This window comes from Chelmon rostratus, chromosome 19 (assembly GCF_017976325.1).
Source record: "Chelmon rostratus isolate fCheRos1 chromosome 19, fCheRos1.pri, whole genome shotgun sequence".
Classification (NCBI taxonomy): Eukaryota; Metazoa; Chordata; class Actinopteri; order Chaetodontiformes; family Chaetodontidae; genus Chelmon; species Chelmon rostratus.
This window is the reverse complement of record NC_055676.1, coordinates 13,530,646-13,549,707: the sequence shown is the minus strand read 5'-3', so window position 1 is coordinate 13,549,707 and position 19,062 is coordinate 13,530,646. Positions and strand designations below refer to the sequence as shown.

Genomic DNA, 19,062 nt, shown 5'->3' with positions numbered 1-19,062 from the left:
AAAATTAATTACTCCAGCTGGTTTACTGAGGAAACAGCATTAGACTCAGTAATGTATTTCAAGTAGCACAACTGCTTTGTATTTTATTGCAACAAAAATTGCACCAAGGCTAGAGGGAGAAACAAATAGGAAACAGAAAACATATTTACAAAGGAAAGCAAAGTTTGTCTACAAAACTGGTGAGGATGCTTAGACACAAAAGTAGAGTAGTGGTATGGCTGGTAGAGGGGGAGGAGTTACAAAAAAAAAAAAAAAGGCAACATTGACAGTACCATGTTGAAGTCAAGGCAGCTCGCGGTTGACATGTCCTCAGGCATCGCAGTCAGACAGGGCACATGGGGTGAGAAGACCACAGCACAAATACTGAAAATGTCCAAGAGTTGCAGACGATAAAGGAACGTATGGTGTTAAAGTGGAATTTCATGGGTTCTTTAAGTCTATAATGGTCAGCTTCTCACTTACACATTATTTTGTAAAACAGCAAGTAACAAATCCATAAACATTTCAGTCCAGTGTTTCCCCCAGGATATATATATATGTATATGTATATATATATTTCTTTTTGCTGGGGTGGAAAGGCCTCTGAAACAGCATTTAGACCATGTGGCCTAAACCCTCCATCAAAACGAATTCTTTCAGCCAAAAGAGGCCCTTCAGTGGTCAGAGAAACACTGTTTCAGTCTGTGATCCCTCTTTACAGATAAAACAGCACAATGCTGCAAGGCCGAGCTGCTACTGATGGCTTTAGTGACTGGCATGTAGAGAAAGTTGAATCAAACTTGTATTTAAAAATAATAATAACAAAGGTCCAGTCTAAGGACAACATAAAACAACAGTCAGATCCACTGAGTTGCAGATCATGCACCCTGGTCCCTCTCCAGCACAGACTGGAGACAAAGGTTTTTGGTATGGCAAAACATTTAAACCTAATAAACAAATCAACACAGCTATTCCTAACCACATTTCTGCACTTGTAAAGTGGCAAGTCTTAAACAGCTCTGCCAATAGTGTTTAAGGCACAATTTGTTGCCAAGTGTGAAGTGAAGCAAAAACATGAAGGCCAGAGGCTCATTCTGCCTCATTTGCTTGCTCCCATTATTATTGTATGGCACACGGTTGCAAATACTGCAAAAAAGCATTCATACAAACACTGACATTTTCATCACTCAGCACGCAACCGCTCGCTGATGACATGGTGCGGAGCAATGAAATGCTGGGATGTGTTGGACAGAAGCATCAGGCAATAAACACTGTGATTCCAGACCCTCCCTAATTCTTACAGGGGAACACTGAGCATGAAAACCAGTTGTTAAAGTGTTAGAAGGCATCCTAGAACAAGATGAGGTTAGGTTTTGTTTCTGCTCACTGTCATCGGCATCGATGAGAAACCAAGCATTCCAACAGTGATGGACATCACAGGCCTATTTTTCCTACTAGTGTCATCGATAAGGGGAAAACACAACTAGAATACATAAGACATGATCATTTCAAAAACTGATTGGTGAAAAGTCATGGTGATAGAGAATTGGCCCCTTGCCTCTAATCAAGGCCAAAAGACACTGTTCATTTGTGGTTAAGGCTTTTCAACATTGCAAACTCTGTCTGACGACATCTACAGAAAGATTCCTTTGATTCCATCCACAATAACCACAGGCTTAAGTGTTTCAGAGTGTACTGTAGTGTAAAACCTACACTCTGCTGCAGCTCCTCCCGCAGGCTTTACCCTCAGATCTCCAACATGAGCTCAGGATGAACCACAGTTCATGCTCAGAAAAAAAGGGTAGTGTAAGATACAGTTCATATTAGTTTTTATATCTTGGCAGTTTAAGATTTTATGGCGCTACCTCTGAACAATGTCACTGATCTCTTTGACAGAGGACAGCAGCTTGCTGAAGTCCTGCTGTGCGTTGGCGCCCCCTGTGGCGGTGGGGCAGATTTGCAGCTCTCGCAGGCTGTTCTCGAGCTTGTTTATGGCCTCGCGGAAAGCAAACTTGTTCCTCATCTGCTGTATCGAGTCGACGTAGCTCATGCAGTACTTCGACAGGTTCTTGCCGGCCTCCAGCACAGCGCTATGGCTACCCGTCTGCTCCGAGTTGCGGCAAATGGCTGCGCGGAGCAACTCCGTGCCTTCCAGCACCATCTCGCGCGTCACGGCTGAGTTGGGGGTGCGCTCGGCAGCCTGGCGGGGTGCAGTCTTGCGGAGTGAGCGTCGTGAGTTCACTAGGGGGATGAAAGCAGTTGGTGAGCTCTGATCGCCGGGGAAGGTGAGGGAGGAAGAGAAGCCTCCTAGGCTTTGGCTGGAAAGGGAGGTGCTCACTGAAGTGGAGGAGGTGGAGGTCTTTAACGGTTGAGGTTTGGAGGTGGAGCCCAGGGGCAGCTTCTTGGAGCCCTCACTGAGAGGTGAGCGGGCTTGGTCACTGGCAGTGGTTGTGTGGTGGGGCTCTGAGACAGATGGGAGGCCCTTAGCTTTGATGTCTGAGGTGGTGGATGAGGGGGAGGGGGCTTCTTGAGTGGGGCTGCGGGAAACCTTGCCTGTTTTGGCATTGGTGGGTGGTGGAGGTGGAGCTGGCTTGGGTTTCTGTAACTTTCCTCTTTCCCTGGCGGATGAAGAGTCCACAGTGTGCTTGTGTCTGCGGGCCCTGCACTCTTCTCCGGCTGCTCCTAAAGCAGGAAACACATTGGGCTTGAGAAGCTCAGCGTGGAGAGCGCTGGTCTTGGAGTTCTCCAACCCCGGCACCCCTGGTCTCCTGACCACCTTAGGTGTTAATGCCTGAGGACTGGAACCAGGACTGGGATCAGTGTCTTTGCCTAAGAAGGCTGAGGAAACATCTGATGAGGTGTTCAGACGTGGTGGGGGAGTTAAGGTGCCCATTCGTGGGGCGTTCTCCCCTTTTTGCTCACTGGTTCTCTTGCGTGGCAGAGCTGGCTTGCCCCCGAAGGTGCCTGAGTCAAAGTGGCGCTGGCCGAGGTCTCGCGGCAGTGTGACAGACTTCCATTCAGTGCCATCTGAGCCGCTGGGGATGCTAGAGGACCAGAGGAAACGCTTCGAGTTAGACATGGATTCCTCCTCACTGGGCGGTGTTGTAGCTGCCTTTCCTCCAGGTCCAGGCACTGCAGGAGCTCCCTTCTTCCTGGGAAACAAAGGTCCTGGGTATGTAGGAGCCCCGTTGGTGATGCCCCCTGCCCCGTTATTGTTAGTACCCAGGAACTTTGCAGAGTCAAGGCCATGTGTGACGTCATTAATGGCCAAAGATGCACCATTGTTGAAGCTGTCACTGTCTCGAGGATCTGGAGTCAAGCCCCGCCTCTCAGGGTGGACATCCATCTCTCTGAAAGAGGAGCTGCGTTTGGGCGGAGCTGGTGCATTCTTTTTCTTTTTCTTGATGAGACTGAGAAAGCCACTGCCACGTGTCTTGTCCTTGTCTTTGGGTAGCAAGCGGTCATCCTCATTCAGGTTACTGTCCAGGAGGGGGCGCTCTTTCCTGGGGAGCATGGGTGACGACACAGCTGCCTCTGGCTCCACTGGGTCTGAGGAAGGGCCCAAAAGCACATGGGATTCATCAGCGACGAAGAAGAACAAAATACTTTCTTGAACTATCAAACTACAATTACAAAATACTTTGACGGAGTAGGAAAAGAACAAAGCCTTGTCCAAGAAAGGTAAACAGGTGTTCAGAAGGAGGTCGAGTTGGCAGGTGATTCCGGAGCTAACGGAGACGTAGCTCTTAGCTCTGTGGTCACAGCCAAACATCTCAGACTGCACTTGATCTTACTGGGTGTTAAAAGCTCAGACTGTCTTAACTCAAAGGGAAACTAAAAGGAAATAAGATAAGACAGCATCGAGATGGTAACTTAAGCAAAGCACCATCTGGATGAACTGAAAGGCCTGTCATTTTGCTCTAACATCTTAACATTTTAGTACAAAGATCAAGTCTTTACTTTACTTTTGGGGCTGGCTTGGGTACTTTACATTTGACCAAGTATTCCTATTTGAATGTATCAAGAGGGAGTGAGCGCGTCTCACCTGGACTATCTCCATCCCGGTTGTCCATGTTTTTGCGGAGGGTTCTGGTTTTGGTGGGCAGCTCTGGAGCCTGCTGGATGGAACCTAATGTCGCCTTCTTCCCTTTCTTGCCCAGCTCCTTTTCCACCTCTAAAAATACAAATACAATCAAAATGTGACAAACAACCAAACATGACTTTCCACATCTTGACACCAACAAGTGAAGGCGTGTTGGATATAAAAGAAAGCAGCGCTGACCATCAGAGATGCTGGACTCCTGGAACATGGTCTCAAAGGCCTGGTGTGTTTCAGCAAAAGACGGACGTTCTGAAGGGTTCCACCTCCAACCTGACAGGAAGAAAAACACAAAAAAGAATATAAAAGTCCCTCCAACAGAAGATTCAAGATTGCCTTTATTGTCATTGAGCATGGCATGTCAATGAGATTTGCATTGCGACCCCCATGTTAGAAACAAGATAATAAGAAAGATAAGAAAGATAATAAAATAAAGATACTAGAGTAAAATAAACAAACATGCAGTAAAAACATTTGAAAATGCAATGAAAATATACTGAGACAATAAAAATATACCAACAGCAGCTAAAATGTACTAAAATGTATATGCTGAGTGCAAACAGCTGACCATTTAGTTAAGCGTGTGTGTACTTAAATGGTAGAATACATTGCCTCTAATCATATTCTGGATAGATGAGTTCTGCTACTCACAGGCCGTCATGAGCTCATAGACCTTCTCGGGGCAGCCCTCTGGTCGGTCCATACGGTAGTCTTTCTCCAGCAGCTCGTAGACTTGGGACAGATCAATGCCGGGGTAGGGGGACATGCCATAAGTGGCGATCTCCCACAGCAGCACGCCAAATGCTAAAGATGTGGGCACAAGACAGTTGTTTGTGTGACTCATACAACAAAAAACAACCAGAAACATGTCAAGAACTAAAAGACTTGAATGTAAAGTCATAGTGGGATTATATGCAACAGTATTATGAGTAAAACTGTTTCCCTTTGTTGAATAGGAACCTGAAAAAAATTAGCTGCTCAGGCAAGAACATCAGGAATCCATTGTCTGACTTAAATCAAACTTACCCCAGACATCAGACTTAATAGAGAACTTGTTGTAGGCCAGACTCTCCGGAGCAGTCCACTTGATGGGGAACTTGGCCCCAGCATGAGCTGTGTACGTGTCTCCAGTCATTAGCCTGCTTAGGCCGAAGTCTGCAACCTTCACCAGGTGGTTCTCCCCGACCAGACAGTTCCGGGCAGCTAAGTCCCTGCAGGAGACAATACAGAGAGGTGAATGAGTGATGAACAGGAGGCCATGGTGGAGTCAGAAACAGACGATAAAGTTAAAATACATGAGCCGACTTGAACCCAGCCATTAGTACGAAAAAAATATCAACAGTGTGTCGTTACAACATCCACTGCAGTGTTGGATTTCTACAGATGTTTTGTATGGAGCAGAATCACAAGCTGCGTCTTGTCAGGTTTAAAAATCAAACTGCACTTTGGCTAATACGAAAGACATAAATCATCTCATCTATTCTGAAGGACCCTGTTAAACGTGCCAGAACAAACTAGCTGTGTTACAACATCGACTTGTCTGTGATAAAACTCCGCTCGTCCAGATGGGAGACTGCAGGGAGAGCAGCTCAGGAATGAGACGAAAAAAGAACATGAGGTTTAAGGACGAAGAAGATTTTTTTTTTCTTCTCTGGTATTCTTGCAGTTCTCTCTGAGATCACACTACTGAAGACAGAATCAGGCAGTGGAAAGTATAAGAAGATCTTTACACCCACCTGTGTATAAAGTTTTTTTTCTCCAGGTACTCCATGGCAGAGGAGATCTGTGTGGCCATGTGGAGCAGCACCACCGCATTGACCTCCTCCCTGTTGCACTCCCTCAGGTAGTCTAGTAGGTTTCCATGGGTCATGAACTCTGTGATAATGTAGAACGGTGGCTCCCGTGTGCACACACCTGCCAAAAAACAAAACACAGAAATACTCAATGACATGCAGTGATCTTTAAAATACACTGGCGTGCTGCACGAGAAACGATTTAACCTACAAAATACTGCTTAATACTTCATCAGCGTTTTTCTTTATCTCCTGTTGAGGAGAGACAAATTCCAGAGGCTCTTAACATACCTAGCAGTTGTACCAGGTTGGGGTGTTTGATCTCTTTCATGACAGCAGCCTCCTTGAGAAACTCCTCCACCTCCATCGTATCCTCCTGACAGAGCAAAAAAAAAAAAAAGTGAGCAAAACCACAGGCTGGTTGCAGTTGCATCCATATGGCAGCAGATGGTAGTATTATTCAGCCAAATTAGAGATTTATAGCTGACAGAGTTAATATGTGAGGATGATAGGTGTTAAAATTCCCATCCTTTCCTCACGAAGTCATACGAGCTTAGAAACCCAGTCTGCATATAGACTCTTGTTCAACTCGTCATCTTACCTTTAGTGTCTTGACAGCCACAGTGAGGTTGTACTTCTTCCAAACCCCCTCGTACACCTCCCCGTACTGGCCCCCTCCCAGCTTGTGCTTCATGGTAATGTCAGTGCGCTCCATCTCCCACTTGTCGTAGTTGGGAGACACTCCGTAGATGGTGGGCTTGTTGCGTTTCGGCGCCGGGTAGTGCAGCGTGGTGATGAGGCCGTCGGCCACCGTGGAATGGTGGTGCACCAGCTCCGCCAGTGTGTTGAAACGGCTCTCTGACGAGACGTACAGCTGGAGGAAAAAGAGTTTCTACATTTGAGCAGATGCACACGAGAGGTCAGCTCAGCTTTGATTATATCAACAGAGTTTTTAACAGCTGTGATGACATTCATTCCTGTGCTACATCACAGATCAGACGTAGTTTAGATTTTTGGACTAATACAAGATAAATTATTTTCAATGATGACATCAGCTTACACTATTTTCAATATTTTTCAACTATCACCGTCAAAACTGTGCAACACAAGATTTTAATAAACAAAGATGCCCAAATGTTACAAAGTCTTTTCATTACATGCTAGTGCTTACACATCCTGTCTGGAAACAATAAGGGGTATTTGAGAAATGTATAAGAGTGGAAGTAACTGGCAAAGTGCTAGTAACACAGCATGAAATAAACGACTCAATGTCTTGACAAAACAACACTAACATGTTGTCTTCAGAATGAACGGTCTTAGCCTATTCAAAACTCACAAGGAATTAGTCGGGGAAGTTGGTGGAGGGAAGGATATTGGTCAGGGCTCAGTGGACACAGTCTTTTCCATTGTCCAAGTCTTACATAACCCAAAAAATGATTTGCTCTACAATCTGCACTGTGCATTTCTTCACTTGTGAACGGGCTCTTTGAGCGAGCTGAAGGCATGTGGAGGAAAAGGGGAAAAAGGACAACCTTGACTGCAGTGAAAAGACCTTTAAAATCTAAAGAGGATTTAATGGTCAGTTGGCTGGCTTTAACCACGACCATTGACTAAATGAAGGGGGGAAAAAATCTATTTACTAACATAAAAATCTTAGTTATTCAGAGCAGCGTTAATCACAGAGTCAGTGTGAAACAAAGCTGCAGCTCGGGGGAGTGCTGAGGTAATCTCAAATTATGGGAGAAGTCATACCAGACTCTTGAGTTGTAGCTTTGTGGGAGGATGGAAAACAATATGAGATGGGGAACTGTGTGTGTGTGTGTGTGTGTGTGTGTGTGTGTGTGTGTGTGTGTGTGCATACTTGGCTGCATCTGTCTGTGTTAATGCATGTCTTAGCATGGGCGTCAGTGTCTGGCCGGCCTCGCATCTGCTGGCCATTATTAGCAGCACAGCGGTGGTTAGAGGCATTCTTGTCATAGCTAACGTTCCTCAAGCTAGCTCACCTCGCTGCATCACAGACAGGAGGGTGACACAGCCAAAATGGCAGTGGCTTCTCAATTGACATAGTGTTTTGGGGGAATCCCACTGAAGAAACTGAGCCGTACACACAACGAAATATAGCCTTAACTTCTATCACAACCACCAGGATGGGGGACCTTACCTGTCATTTAAAAGCTCTTACTTTAACTAAACTCTAACTTCTCTGCCCAACCTCAAGCTTTTCACATAAGGTACACGATTTCAAGCAATACATTATGCAAAACCTCATTATGCTTTTATGGATTTTAGGGACACTTAAAAAATAGTTCCCTGAATGACGAAAACTGTGTCCTGGCCAGGTTTCAGACAGAACAGAACAATGCAACAATCTGTTCTTGCAGATATCTGTGATTATTTGTGAGTGTCTGTTTGTGTGCATGATTTTGTAACCTATTGGGGACATTTTCTGGTATAAACACTGATGTTGTCAGGGCCAAAAACTAATGGAAACACGACTGTGTGTGTGCACGGGTACATGTGTGTCTGTGCGTGATAAAAATATGTTTTGTCATTTATCGAAGTGCTGCAACAATCCCCTTGTTTTACTGCACCTGGCTACTGTCTTTACTTTAAAACAGTCATTACATTCCAACTAGAGCTGATACAGAACAATGTGGTAGATCAGTGTTTCCCAGCCCTGGTCCTGGAGTACCACTGCCCTGCATGTTTAGATGTTTCCGTGCTCCAACACACCTGATTCAAATGCTCAGCTCGTTACTGGGCTCTGCTGAGGCCTGATAAAGAGCCATTCATTTGAATCAGGTGTGCTGGAGCAGGGATACATCTAAAACATGCAGGGCTGTAGTACTCCAGGACCAGGGTTGGGAAACAGTGTGGTAGATCCTGCCACGTGCTCTAAGTAACATCCTGCCTTCATGAACCAAATAATAAACCTCAAAACCACATCAAACAATCAGTTTTAGCCCTTAGATTCTTAGATTAGATCCTGTGTGAAAGCAGGATGAACTTGACGTTGTTTGTGAGCTTGTGTTGGGTTTACCAGCATTTTTTCAATGTCAACATACAGTAATTACAACTTTTTTTATTGAGTTGACCATTCTTGATGTGCATGTATAGTATGTGGTTGCCTTTCCTGATGCCCACCTTGCCGTCAGACGCAGTGTTAATCCTGTAATGGTAGACTCTTCCCTCGTACCGCAGAGAAATGGATCTCTGGCCGGGGCTGCTCTCACTCTCGCGGACCAGAAAGCTCCCGTTGATGCCTGAGCTGAGCAGGTACTCTGCCGCGTTGCGTGATACGGGTCCATGGTACCAGCTGTGTTTCTCCAGGCTGTTGACAGGGGTGATGTAGTTGGACGGCACCCAACCCTGGCCATTCTTAGTCTGCGCCTCACACCACTCGCCGTTGTGGTTGTAACCCAGCACACGCAGCTTCTCTCCTAGTCAACATGTGACATTAAGATTTCAAATAGTATCCAGGCAAGTATCTCATTGACTGCATATGCATTCTTCAATATTATTTAATGGTTACAGCTCATTCCTGTGATCTTAAAAAGGGTATTTCCACAAGTCGGACTGTTGTGAAACTCTCATGTCCTTTGCATTAAGAATAGGCTACCATGGTACGTACACTGTACTAGAACTGAACTCGGCATGTGTTAAGTCACACGCTCAGGAATTCACTGTATCTAATGTCATGTTTCCTCAGATCAGGAAGCAGGGGCTTTTTTTTTTCCGCCAGACATTAGGTGACCCAGACTAAAGAAATCCATCTCTTTCCTTTCGTTTAGACAGGATGCAACAAAAAATATCTTCAAATTACAGATTTAAATTTTAAAAGTGGCCAAATGTTGTCAGTCAAACTTCAAATTCAAACAAGTTTGTTGTCTGGCAATACAGACGTAAAGTAAAATGAACCTTTTTGCTGCAACAGCTCATATTACGACTGGAAAGTACTGTTGTACAGGACGTTTTCTTGTTTATTCCGGTGCATATGTTCCCCCCTTCCTTCCTCTGTTCGCCTGTGTGTTCCATCTGTGGTATTGTTTTACAGCCGCTTCAGAGGAAGAAAACAACCCATGTGTGAGACCACTGTCAGGAAGTGAGAGTCACGCGGGGATGAAGACAGAGAGGGAAGGCGACGGGAAGCAAATAAGCAGATTCCCAGTAAGATTCATAACCGTATCAGGACATGTCACTTTGCATGCCACCTCCAACAGCCACCAGCAGTGACAGTTGTTAAAAATGCAAAAAATTAATTTAAATTCTGTCAAATCGATTCAGTAAAACCGCTAAGCCAGATTTCAAAATGGTCTGAATCATTCCTAGTTTTACACAAATTAAATATAAGAATGAATGGGAGTATTTTTGCTCTTTTCCCTACCTTTAGTGATGCTGAGTGTGTTGTCACCGCTGGCAACAAAATCATAGAGTGCGACAAACAGGTTGGGGTCATTCTCGCTGGGTCCAGCCAACAGGTTCTCTTTGGAGTTCCAGCGGGCCGCTTCTGTCAGACCCTGACCCTCAAAGTCTGGTCTCTGGAGAGCTTCTGAAAAAACAAAAAAGAGAATCAGTCCATCAGAACACATTTGATTCACTCAGATGTGCGGGAAAACATGAAACAATGCTTTGCTGAGAGGAGAGTGAGGGAGATCTGTGGGCATGTGTTTGCTATGCTGCGACACTGAGAAGTAGTTTTCCCCATAAAGCTTCACACATGTAGGATGATTCAGCAGTGTCAACTCTTGCCTCTCCATGTGTCATTTTAAATTCTTCTACATCCCCTTCAACTGACTCTTGCTCCAACAAGCAGGTCATCAGCTGTGATCCCAACGTGGGATTAGAGCAATAAACCTGATCATGTGACCTGCTGTGTCCCTGCTGTCTCTATAACTTTTCATTTCCTGGATTATCCCTGCTTAGTTTTCATTTTCTTGAATACCCAGACAACTACCACATATCAGACCGTGAGTATGTGTCTCAGCATGAATCTTCACTGTAACTGTAAAATGGACGTGCTCGCGCTCACAGGTAATGAGCCGGAGTTCAAAGTGCTTTAACTTATAGTTACGTTAATTACAGACACAGCTTGAATTATAGTCATTTTAGAGCAGTAAAATTGATGGCTGAATTACAAAATGTGGAAAATGGAAAGAATGTGGAGAAAACAAGAAAATTGTGTTTAAGAGGAAGAGAGAGGTGAAGTGAGGAGAGTACTTTTAACTGCAGTTTGGCCTAAACAAGCATGATTGTGTGGCTCGCTCAGCTGTTGTCACACATGTTTTAGAGGCATCTTACATTTCACAGCCCTCAGCTCACAAACACCCACATCTTTCCAGCAGAGACAACAGGCTAAAGCGGCACTAGGTTTTCTGCATCCGTAGCATGCGAGGAAATGAATTTGTAAGAAAACAGCACCATTAGGAAACCAACCAAACCCAAAAGTGATGAAAGACACTAAAACTGAACTTTATCTTCCAATTCTCCACACAACATGTGATAAATGACAGTGGCCAAGCGTAGAAATGCATATTTACATTTTTAATGATGCAATAAAATAAATATATATATATATATATATATATAATTACTGTTACGTTTAGAAAGCTTTAGAAAATTAGGCTGAATGCCCAATTAAAAGTTGTTTGAATAGCAAAACACAGACAGACAAATAAGTGAATGAGATGGAGGAGGTAGTATGCAGAGTCTGGGGATTTGGTAACAACAGACACCAAATACTGACTTGGAAATAAGTTACTTTAGTAACTGAATTTGTTCCAATGCACATTAATGGCTGAAGTACTGCCACTCACACAGATTTAAGGTTGCAAAGGTTTTTTCTTAGGATAGCTCACTAACATACAGAAGCCAGCATGTCTGAACTGCTGGTCACAGTCTGATAAAAACATAAAACCAGCTGTTTATGACGATTTTAAGTGAGTGCATATCATGCCATTAGTACCGCAGGCAGGAAAACTGTGGCCAACTTTAAGCATTTCCCAATTCCGTGTATGCACGCACGCACGCACGCACGCACGAAGGAACAGTTCTCCATTGTATCATCTCTATCCACTGAAAACCATATATCTTCAAGTTTTGATGTTTTTATATTTCCTCTCCGTTTTAGGCTCATAAAACTCTTCAAAAACCTACTCATCTGATTATGTCGAAGACACATGTGACTGTCATGGCTGTTGAAAAGGTAATATTTTGGAGATTCAAGCTTTTCATCATATGCTGGAAAGCACTGGAGCAAAACCAAGTTCCCCAGCTGCATAATTGCTCACCGCATTTATTGCATAAGTGGATGTTAGTTGAGAAAAATTCCACAGATCCACAGTGTGTTTCTACAAAAAATAAGAAGTGAGATCACCTGATGTATCTTTTGCAGACACTATGTCTGCAGAAGGAGTGCTAAGATCAGTTTATTCTAAAGTAGACCTCAGTTTAAACAGACAAAATCACCCTGAACCTGTGTACTGTACCACAACTGTGCTTTATTCACAATATAAGGCTCATGATCTTGACTTGGGTAAAAGAACAATGTGCACTAAGATTTGGTGGAAACACGGAGCAGAGAGCTGAGAGGTACTTTGTGGCAAAGCAGGGACTGAACAGAAAAGGCACATGCACCCTCTCGCAACTGTGTATATACTCAGTACAAGGCAAGGCAAGTTTATTTGCATACCACCTTTCAACAACAAGGCAATTCAAAGTGCTTTAACATAACAGTATGGCGTGTAAAATTTCACATAAATAGAATTTAGAAAAAATTGACAAATGGGACGATGACAGAATGAGAAGGCCTGTCCCAGATGATCTAAGAGGTCTGGATGCTTCAAAAAGGAGCAGCTGATCAGAAATGTATTTTTGCCCTCAACCGTTCAGTGTACTGTAAAGCAAAAGTAGTATTCTAAAATAATTGCTCTGACAAACAGGAAGCCAGCATGAAGATCTGACAACTGATGTGATCCACTATCTTGGTCTTAGGACTGGTAGCTGCATTCTTTACTTTTTAGAGACCTTTAAAGAAAGTGTTACGGTATTTGAGCCTGCTGAAGATGCTGAATCCTGCTAAGATATACTGTAAGTCCTTTCATCTTGATTTTCTAATCATCAATCATACTGTCAGCGATGGAAGTTGGGTGCTGACTTTTATTTGTTCTTTTGTGGGTCCAAAGACAGTTATTTGTGTTTAATCTTTGTTTAACTGGGGGAAATCATTATTTGTAGAGTGTGCTTATTCAGTGCTTGTGTGAGATCATATTCACCTGGTAATATCATAAAAAAAAGCTGTGCATCGTCTGCATAATCATGGTAAGGTATTCTGTTGTTGGCACCTGCTTTCAGCTTTTTGACACCATTTGCAAATCATGGTATTTATCCATGGTATCTCTTTCTTCAAGACTACTTTTGCTTTACTGGGGGCAATGGCATCAATAACATTCAGATTTTAGAACAGAAATTGATGGAGACCCAAGAGCCCGAATGAATAATTCACTGAATATAATGTTTTCTGATTACCACTGCTTAAACTTTTGTGTGCACAGAGTCATCTCAAAGAGAATGCATGGGCACTGCCTAACTTTAAACCGTGTAGTTATGAATTCATCATTAAGTTTGCCCTGTAATTAAGTGGCCAGTAGATGTTAAAGAATCCAGCGCAACATGCACAATTCAACTGAAGAGCAACATATTCAAAGGAAGCAAATTTCATGCAAGACATAATTATTAAACAAAATGGCAACTCCACTTCCTTTCTTATGTACTCAAGTGTAGCTCATAAAACTAAAGCTGGGAGGGGTTGACTCAACAACAAGACCTGCACTGTTATCGCAGCTTAGCCAAGTTTCAAAACAAAGACATAAATTCAGGATTGTCCCTGATAATGAAATCATCAATTAAAAATGATTTGCCGGCCGATGACAGACTGTGGTTGACAAGGAATTGATAGCAAATATGATAAAAACTGGAATAAATAGAATTAGTTGAGCGCATCTTGAACATTCTACTACCTATCAAAACAGGAAAAGAACATGAAGACCAGAAGACGGGCCTGCTTCTGGGCGTTGGTGTGCAACCTCAAGTATGTTTGTGTGATTGTGTCCACCCCAGATGATGAAGGATCTCTGGAGTCACGGTGGGAGAAGATATGACTTGCGAGTCCCTCAAAGCAAGAATAAACAAAGAATTTATATTAGTCTAACCCTAAGGAAGTAAACAGAACATATGCGGCCTACAGCCAGTCACATGACATTGTTTGCAAGTTGCAGGAATCGGTGTGTTAGCAGGCCAGTCAAAGACTTTCACTCAGCCTCTTTTGCCAAGTTAGGCTCGCCAGCCTGAGCACAATCAAAACCAAATGTGGTGCTTCTTTTAGGTCACAAACCTGCCATTTTGTATGAGAACATGCCAGATTCTATTTCATCTGGAGCAAACTGCCTCAGTCATACTCTCATATTTAGGTGGGCTTCAGTGCTAAAAAGAGGCAGGCCTGTTGCACTTTGGAGAAACAATCAGGGGCGCTTTGTTCAGCTGGGATAGATACAGGTATCAATGTACCCAATGCAAAAATAAAGACAGACATGGTTCAGAGACAGAAAACCCAAAAGTCCCATAAGGAGAGCAGTCCCTTTCCTACAGCACAATATACCACTTTTCAGAAAGTAGTATACGGTACTTCAACTGAGACAGATGATAATTATTCCAGTATTTAAAGATGTCTGTTTAGCATTTGAAAAACTGTTTCTTTCACTATCACTTAGTTCACTGGCATTTAAAAAATGTGACATGGTCTCATGTCATCGTTCTTTGCTCAATTAGCCAATTGCACTTATTAGCTAAAAACACTCACATTTAATCTGTTTGTATTCAAATTTCTTGACACAAGATGGTAACATCCATGTATTCATACACTGCAAATACTGGCAGTCCAATAACATTTTTTTGTTATTAGGTACACAGTTTAAACAAAGTATTAACATTTGCATTGATACTGTGTTGGATTACATTGTTCGGGTGCTGACAATGTTTTGTAAAAACTGTACATTTTTTAATAAATAGCAAGCAAACATTCATATTTCCGTTGCCAAACAAAAGTGGGGCGTTCTCAATGGATACAGAAGACATACGAAAACGACACAGCCGAGTTTTGTCAAATTTGGGCATAAGGTAAGGCCAGAGATCAAGCAAGACAGAAAAAGAGCACAACTAAGCAAGACACAGACCTGAGAGCAAGCAGGACATACCATATGTCCAGAGCCTGGTCATAAAGTCTGTGGGCAGCGCATCTGAGCAGCCCATGCCACACATGTCCACTTTACGGCCCCAAATACCACAGCTCTTTGTGAGAGGGTGACGGCACACTGACACATGGATGATGACAGCACAAGCTCAGAGAGAGAAGAAAATAAAAGACATGGAAAAAAGGAAACTCAGGAGGTGAGTGGGAAATAAACAGAAAAAAAATAAGATCAGACTGCAGTTCTCCAGAGTCATGCAGTGGGAGAAATTGCAGCATGTCCTGGCTGAATTGCTGGGATGACACTCAAAATGACTAAATGTGTGTGGAACTAGTGAAGAATTCATAGCTATGACTGTTCTGCTATGAGCAATGGGAACGCATCCAAACTCACATACTGACACAAGATAGAAATTTCTCCAAAAACCAGACTACTTTAAAAAGCACAAAGCAAAACAAAAAAAATCCATCATGGCTGATTCCACTTGGTCCTTTTGATTTAGTCTAAAAGAACCCTGCTAGTTTTGATTCCAGCCATCTTAAATAAGCACATTTACACCTTGGCAGAAAGGAAAATACAACAAACTAACTGCCTGGGCACAACAGAAACCAGAAGTGGCATGGGTCCAAAACCATGAATCTATATAACAGTGTACTCCACTTCCATGAAGTTGGACCTGGTCCCAAACCGCATATTTCAGAGGGCTGAGGGATAGACAATCTCTATCTTACATATTTATCTTCCATCACCTGTCATCACCTGAGTGGGAGGTGGTGAAGAACAAGGGGGACGATTCAGATCATACACTTGATATGGTTCTACCCACTGTGGGGGATATTTTCAGCATGTACAGTAACTGAAAGGTGTCATAAAATATTCTAATTCCGTTTTCTAATGTCAAACAGTTTACAACTTGGAGAAAAATACAAATAAGGCCTCCAGCACTAATGAATGTTTAAGTCGAGGTGGAACATCTCAGCATGACATTTGATGTACCTTGTTCCATGCATCTGGAAATTAGCAACTCTATCACTGTCATCCACTTCAGTGGGGAGTGTATCAGAACTATTAACTCTATTAAATCATTTGGTTGCGCAATCTTTGGCACACATAAGATTTCCTTGAGTCTTCAATTGCCAATCAATTACTATGTTGATCATGCAGAGACTCAGCGTGCCCTGGATTTCTTCAAACTCCCCTTCGCGGATCTACACTATCTTTCAAATTCGTTATGGAAGCAGCAAAGAACATCCAAGTAATGGAACATAGCAAAGAAACTAAAAAGAAGAGCGCAGCCTGAGATTAGATCCCCTCTCCTCATAAACAAGAGTTAAGTGGGACACGACCAGGAGTCAGATTTCCTTGTATTCTCTTTGCCGTCTTTTTCCACTTCTTTCTTCTTCAGCTAGCCAGTGTGTCTGGCCTCCCTCGCCCTCCCCTGTACTTACTCTCTACTTTCCCCTCCCCATTCTTCTGTTTCCACAGTACAGAAATCATTGTTTAGCCTTTACACAGTGATACTCCATCTTTTATCATTGTTCCCATGTCTCCCACAACCCCTGATTTTTTTTCCCCTTCCCGACATCTCTGCTAATTATTGTTTATATTTTTCCAGAGTAAACTTAAAAATCACAGCCCAGGCTAAAAGACGACACTACAGCCATCACAAAATATTCTTACCTTCCAAGTAACAGCTGGAGGAGGACGAGAGGCCTTTCTTAGATTTACACCCCACCAATTTCAGGCATATCTCCAACATTTTCATTTGCTTTCTTTCCCTTCCTGCTGGAAAGTGTTGTTGCTGGTTCAAATCAGACGCCCCACGAACGTTTCCCCTCTACATGTGTCCAACAGGAGAAAAATTCAAACACAAGAAAAAAAAAAAACTGACAAAAGGAGATCCAGCACCAAGCCAAAATAAGTGTTGAAATACACTGGTTTTCTTTTCCTCTGTCCTTTCAGTTGCTGTATATCCTCTTTTTCTCCTCACTTTCCGAAACAGAAAAAGCAGAGTCTGCTGTCCGGCAAAGTCTATCAACTTTTGCTTCTGAGCGGCTCCATGTTTTTTTTTTCCCCTCTTTTGCCTTTGGGCTTTTGCTTAGCTCCAATTTTGAAGGATACAACAACCAGCCAAAAGCGCAGTTTTTTTCCGCAAGCTTGCTCAACCTGTAGATGTGTCAGTTGAGTGGGCAGTTGTGCCGTCTGAACGGTGCCATTCCTCTTTCCTGTCCCCTGTGCGAGTGTGTATCTGAGGCACAGGGACTACTCGTGCTACAGCTGCCAACAAAGGGCCTCTTTCAGGCTCAGCCTGCTGCACTCAATGACATCAGCTGAGCCCTCCCACCTCCAGCAGCAAGCACAGAGGGAGAGACCGCCACCACACACACACACACAAGCACCCAAAAAGAAGAATACAAACATCACATCACCCAAAAATCATGCAAAATATGAGTAAACTTAATTAAAAATCTCATTTAAACCTCTAAAGTTTAGATTCAGCATAGACCTTAAAAAGTTCTTCTTCCCTTCTGTTGAAGTCATGAGTTGATTACAAGAAACTCCTCCTCCAACTTTTTACTCCCCCCTTCCCCTCTCTCACTGTCTTTTTGCTCTCTTCTTCTGGACTTTGCTTTTTCCTCTCTCCATTCTGAAATGTTTACAGGTTGAGGAATCACTTCTGGAAACAGGACTGGGTTGTTTAAGACATAGCTAAAGCTCTCAATCAAGAGCAGCTAACAGGGAGAGAAGCATAACGCTCACCAGTTTCACACATTCCCTTAAACAAGGCTCAGTTGCCACAGATAATCTCGAATGGAGATGAAGCATATCTAAATTCATTAAAATGAGAACATTTGTCTTTTGATCTTAGGAGAAACATGTCTGACCATGTGATTTTAGGCAGCAGCAGCGGTCATATCTGGAAGGAATGAATAATCCTTGGCAGAAGAAAAGGCGTCTTGCGACACAACTTTTTTAAAAGATCTCTTGCTGTCTTTTCTCAGCTGTCTCAAAGCTTAGTGATAAACAACTCACTCAGAGGTTTAGTCATACGAAATCAACTAGAAGAGGATCTACTGAAAAGGCTGAAAATGTGATAAAAGTGAGACAGGAATGTTACTATGGCCGTGTTTTAAAAGCATCTGGGTGTGTCAATAGAATCAATCAAAAAAGAAATACTTTGAGCTCTTCTCCCAATTGTCGATCGTTGTTCCCTCTAAATCACCAATGCAAATTTCTAAGCAAAATCCAGGCACACATATTTTTCTCTCATACTGCACCTTACATTGAAGTCCTTTCTCTTTTGCTACAGCTAACCACTGCGTATATTCCTGCTCACATTATGTTCCAGTTCTAGTATGCATTTCTTTGACTAAATTATAGAAGGCCATCTACAGAGAGTGAGGCAATTCAAAACAATAGCTTTTACTGTCAGAGAGATTATTGAACTCCTTAATAATTTCTGAAGTGGACTTTCTATTTTATTGTAGGATATTGTATATCTGTTATTCAGTCCACCCTTTACTATGGGCTAAAAGGGTTGTCGATCGATATTACACTTAAGATTGAAACCACAAAGGACACAAGAGCAGCTGTACCGACAACGTCAGGCAAATATTTTTCCATTTCAATGACAAACATCACTTCAGAGATAAGAAGTATGTTCCAGGGGGTGATTACATTCTGGTGGGAAGCTGGCTTGATGACACTATAGCCCATAGCACGAGTGCCAAACCAGTTTACTGGCTGACCCGGTCACTGGAATTTCCAATCAGGGAGCAAAGGCTGACTAAAAATATGACCCATGCAAAAAAATATACATGGTACAATGGCTTTAATGGATTTTATTTTTCGCTATATGAAGGGAAAGCAGTCTTTATGTCCGCAGTTGACTAACTTTATGTGAACCAGATGGCCTAGTTTGCGGTATAAATGAAGTGTTAAAGCAAAA

At 42.9% G+C, this 19,062-nt stretch overlaps 1 protein-coding gene across 4 annotated transcripts in view; it reads right to left on the bottom strand.

Moving 5' to 3' along the window:
* Positions 1 to 44: 44 nt before the first annotated feature.
* The window catches only part of abl1 (c-abl oncogene 1, non-receptor tyrosine kinase), a 34,055-nt gene continuing 15,037 nt past the window's right edge, over positions 45 to 19,062 (bottom strand). Inside the window, exons 1-11 of one of the 4 annotated variants that reach the window (XM_041960873.1) lie at positions 16,794 to 16,922; positions 10,256 to 10,420; positions 9,016 to 9,311; positions 6,473 to 6,763; positions 6,163 to 6,247; positions 5,815 to 5,992; positions 5,105 to 5,289; positions 4,730 to 4,882; positions 4,262 to 4,351; positions 4,025 to 4,153; positions 45 to 3,528 (exon numbers count right to left, since the gene is read on the bottom strand). In XM_041960873.1, the coding sequence (XP_041816807.1) occupies positions 1,841 to 3,528; positions 4,025 to 4,153; positions 4,262 to 4,351; positions 4,730 to 4,882; positions 5,105 to 5,289; positions 5,815 to 5,992; positions 6,163 to 6,247; positions 6,473 to 6,763; positions 9,016 to 9,311; positions 10,256 to 10,420; positions 16,794 to 16,878 (3,345 nt within the window). In that variant the 5' untranslated portion in view covers positions 16,879 to 16,922 and the 3' untranslated portion in view covers positions 45 to 1,840. Of the gene's footprint in view, positions 3,529 to 4,024; positions 4,154 to 4,261; positions 4,352 to 4,729; positions 4,883 to 5,104; positions 5,290 to 5,814; positions 5,993 to 6,162; positions 6,248 to 6,472; positions 6,764 to 9,015; positions 9,312 to 10,255; positions 10,421 to 16,793; positions 16,923 to 19,062 lie in introns of those variants that run through there. The other 3 variants (XM_041960874.1, XM_041960871.1, XM_041960872.1) reach the window with 3 other exon arrangements.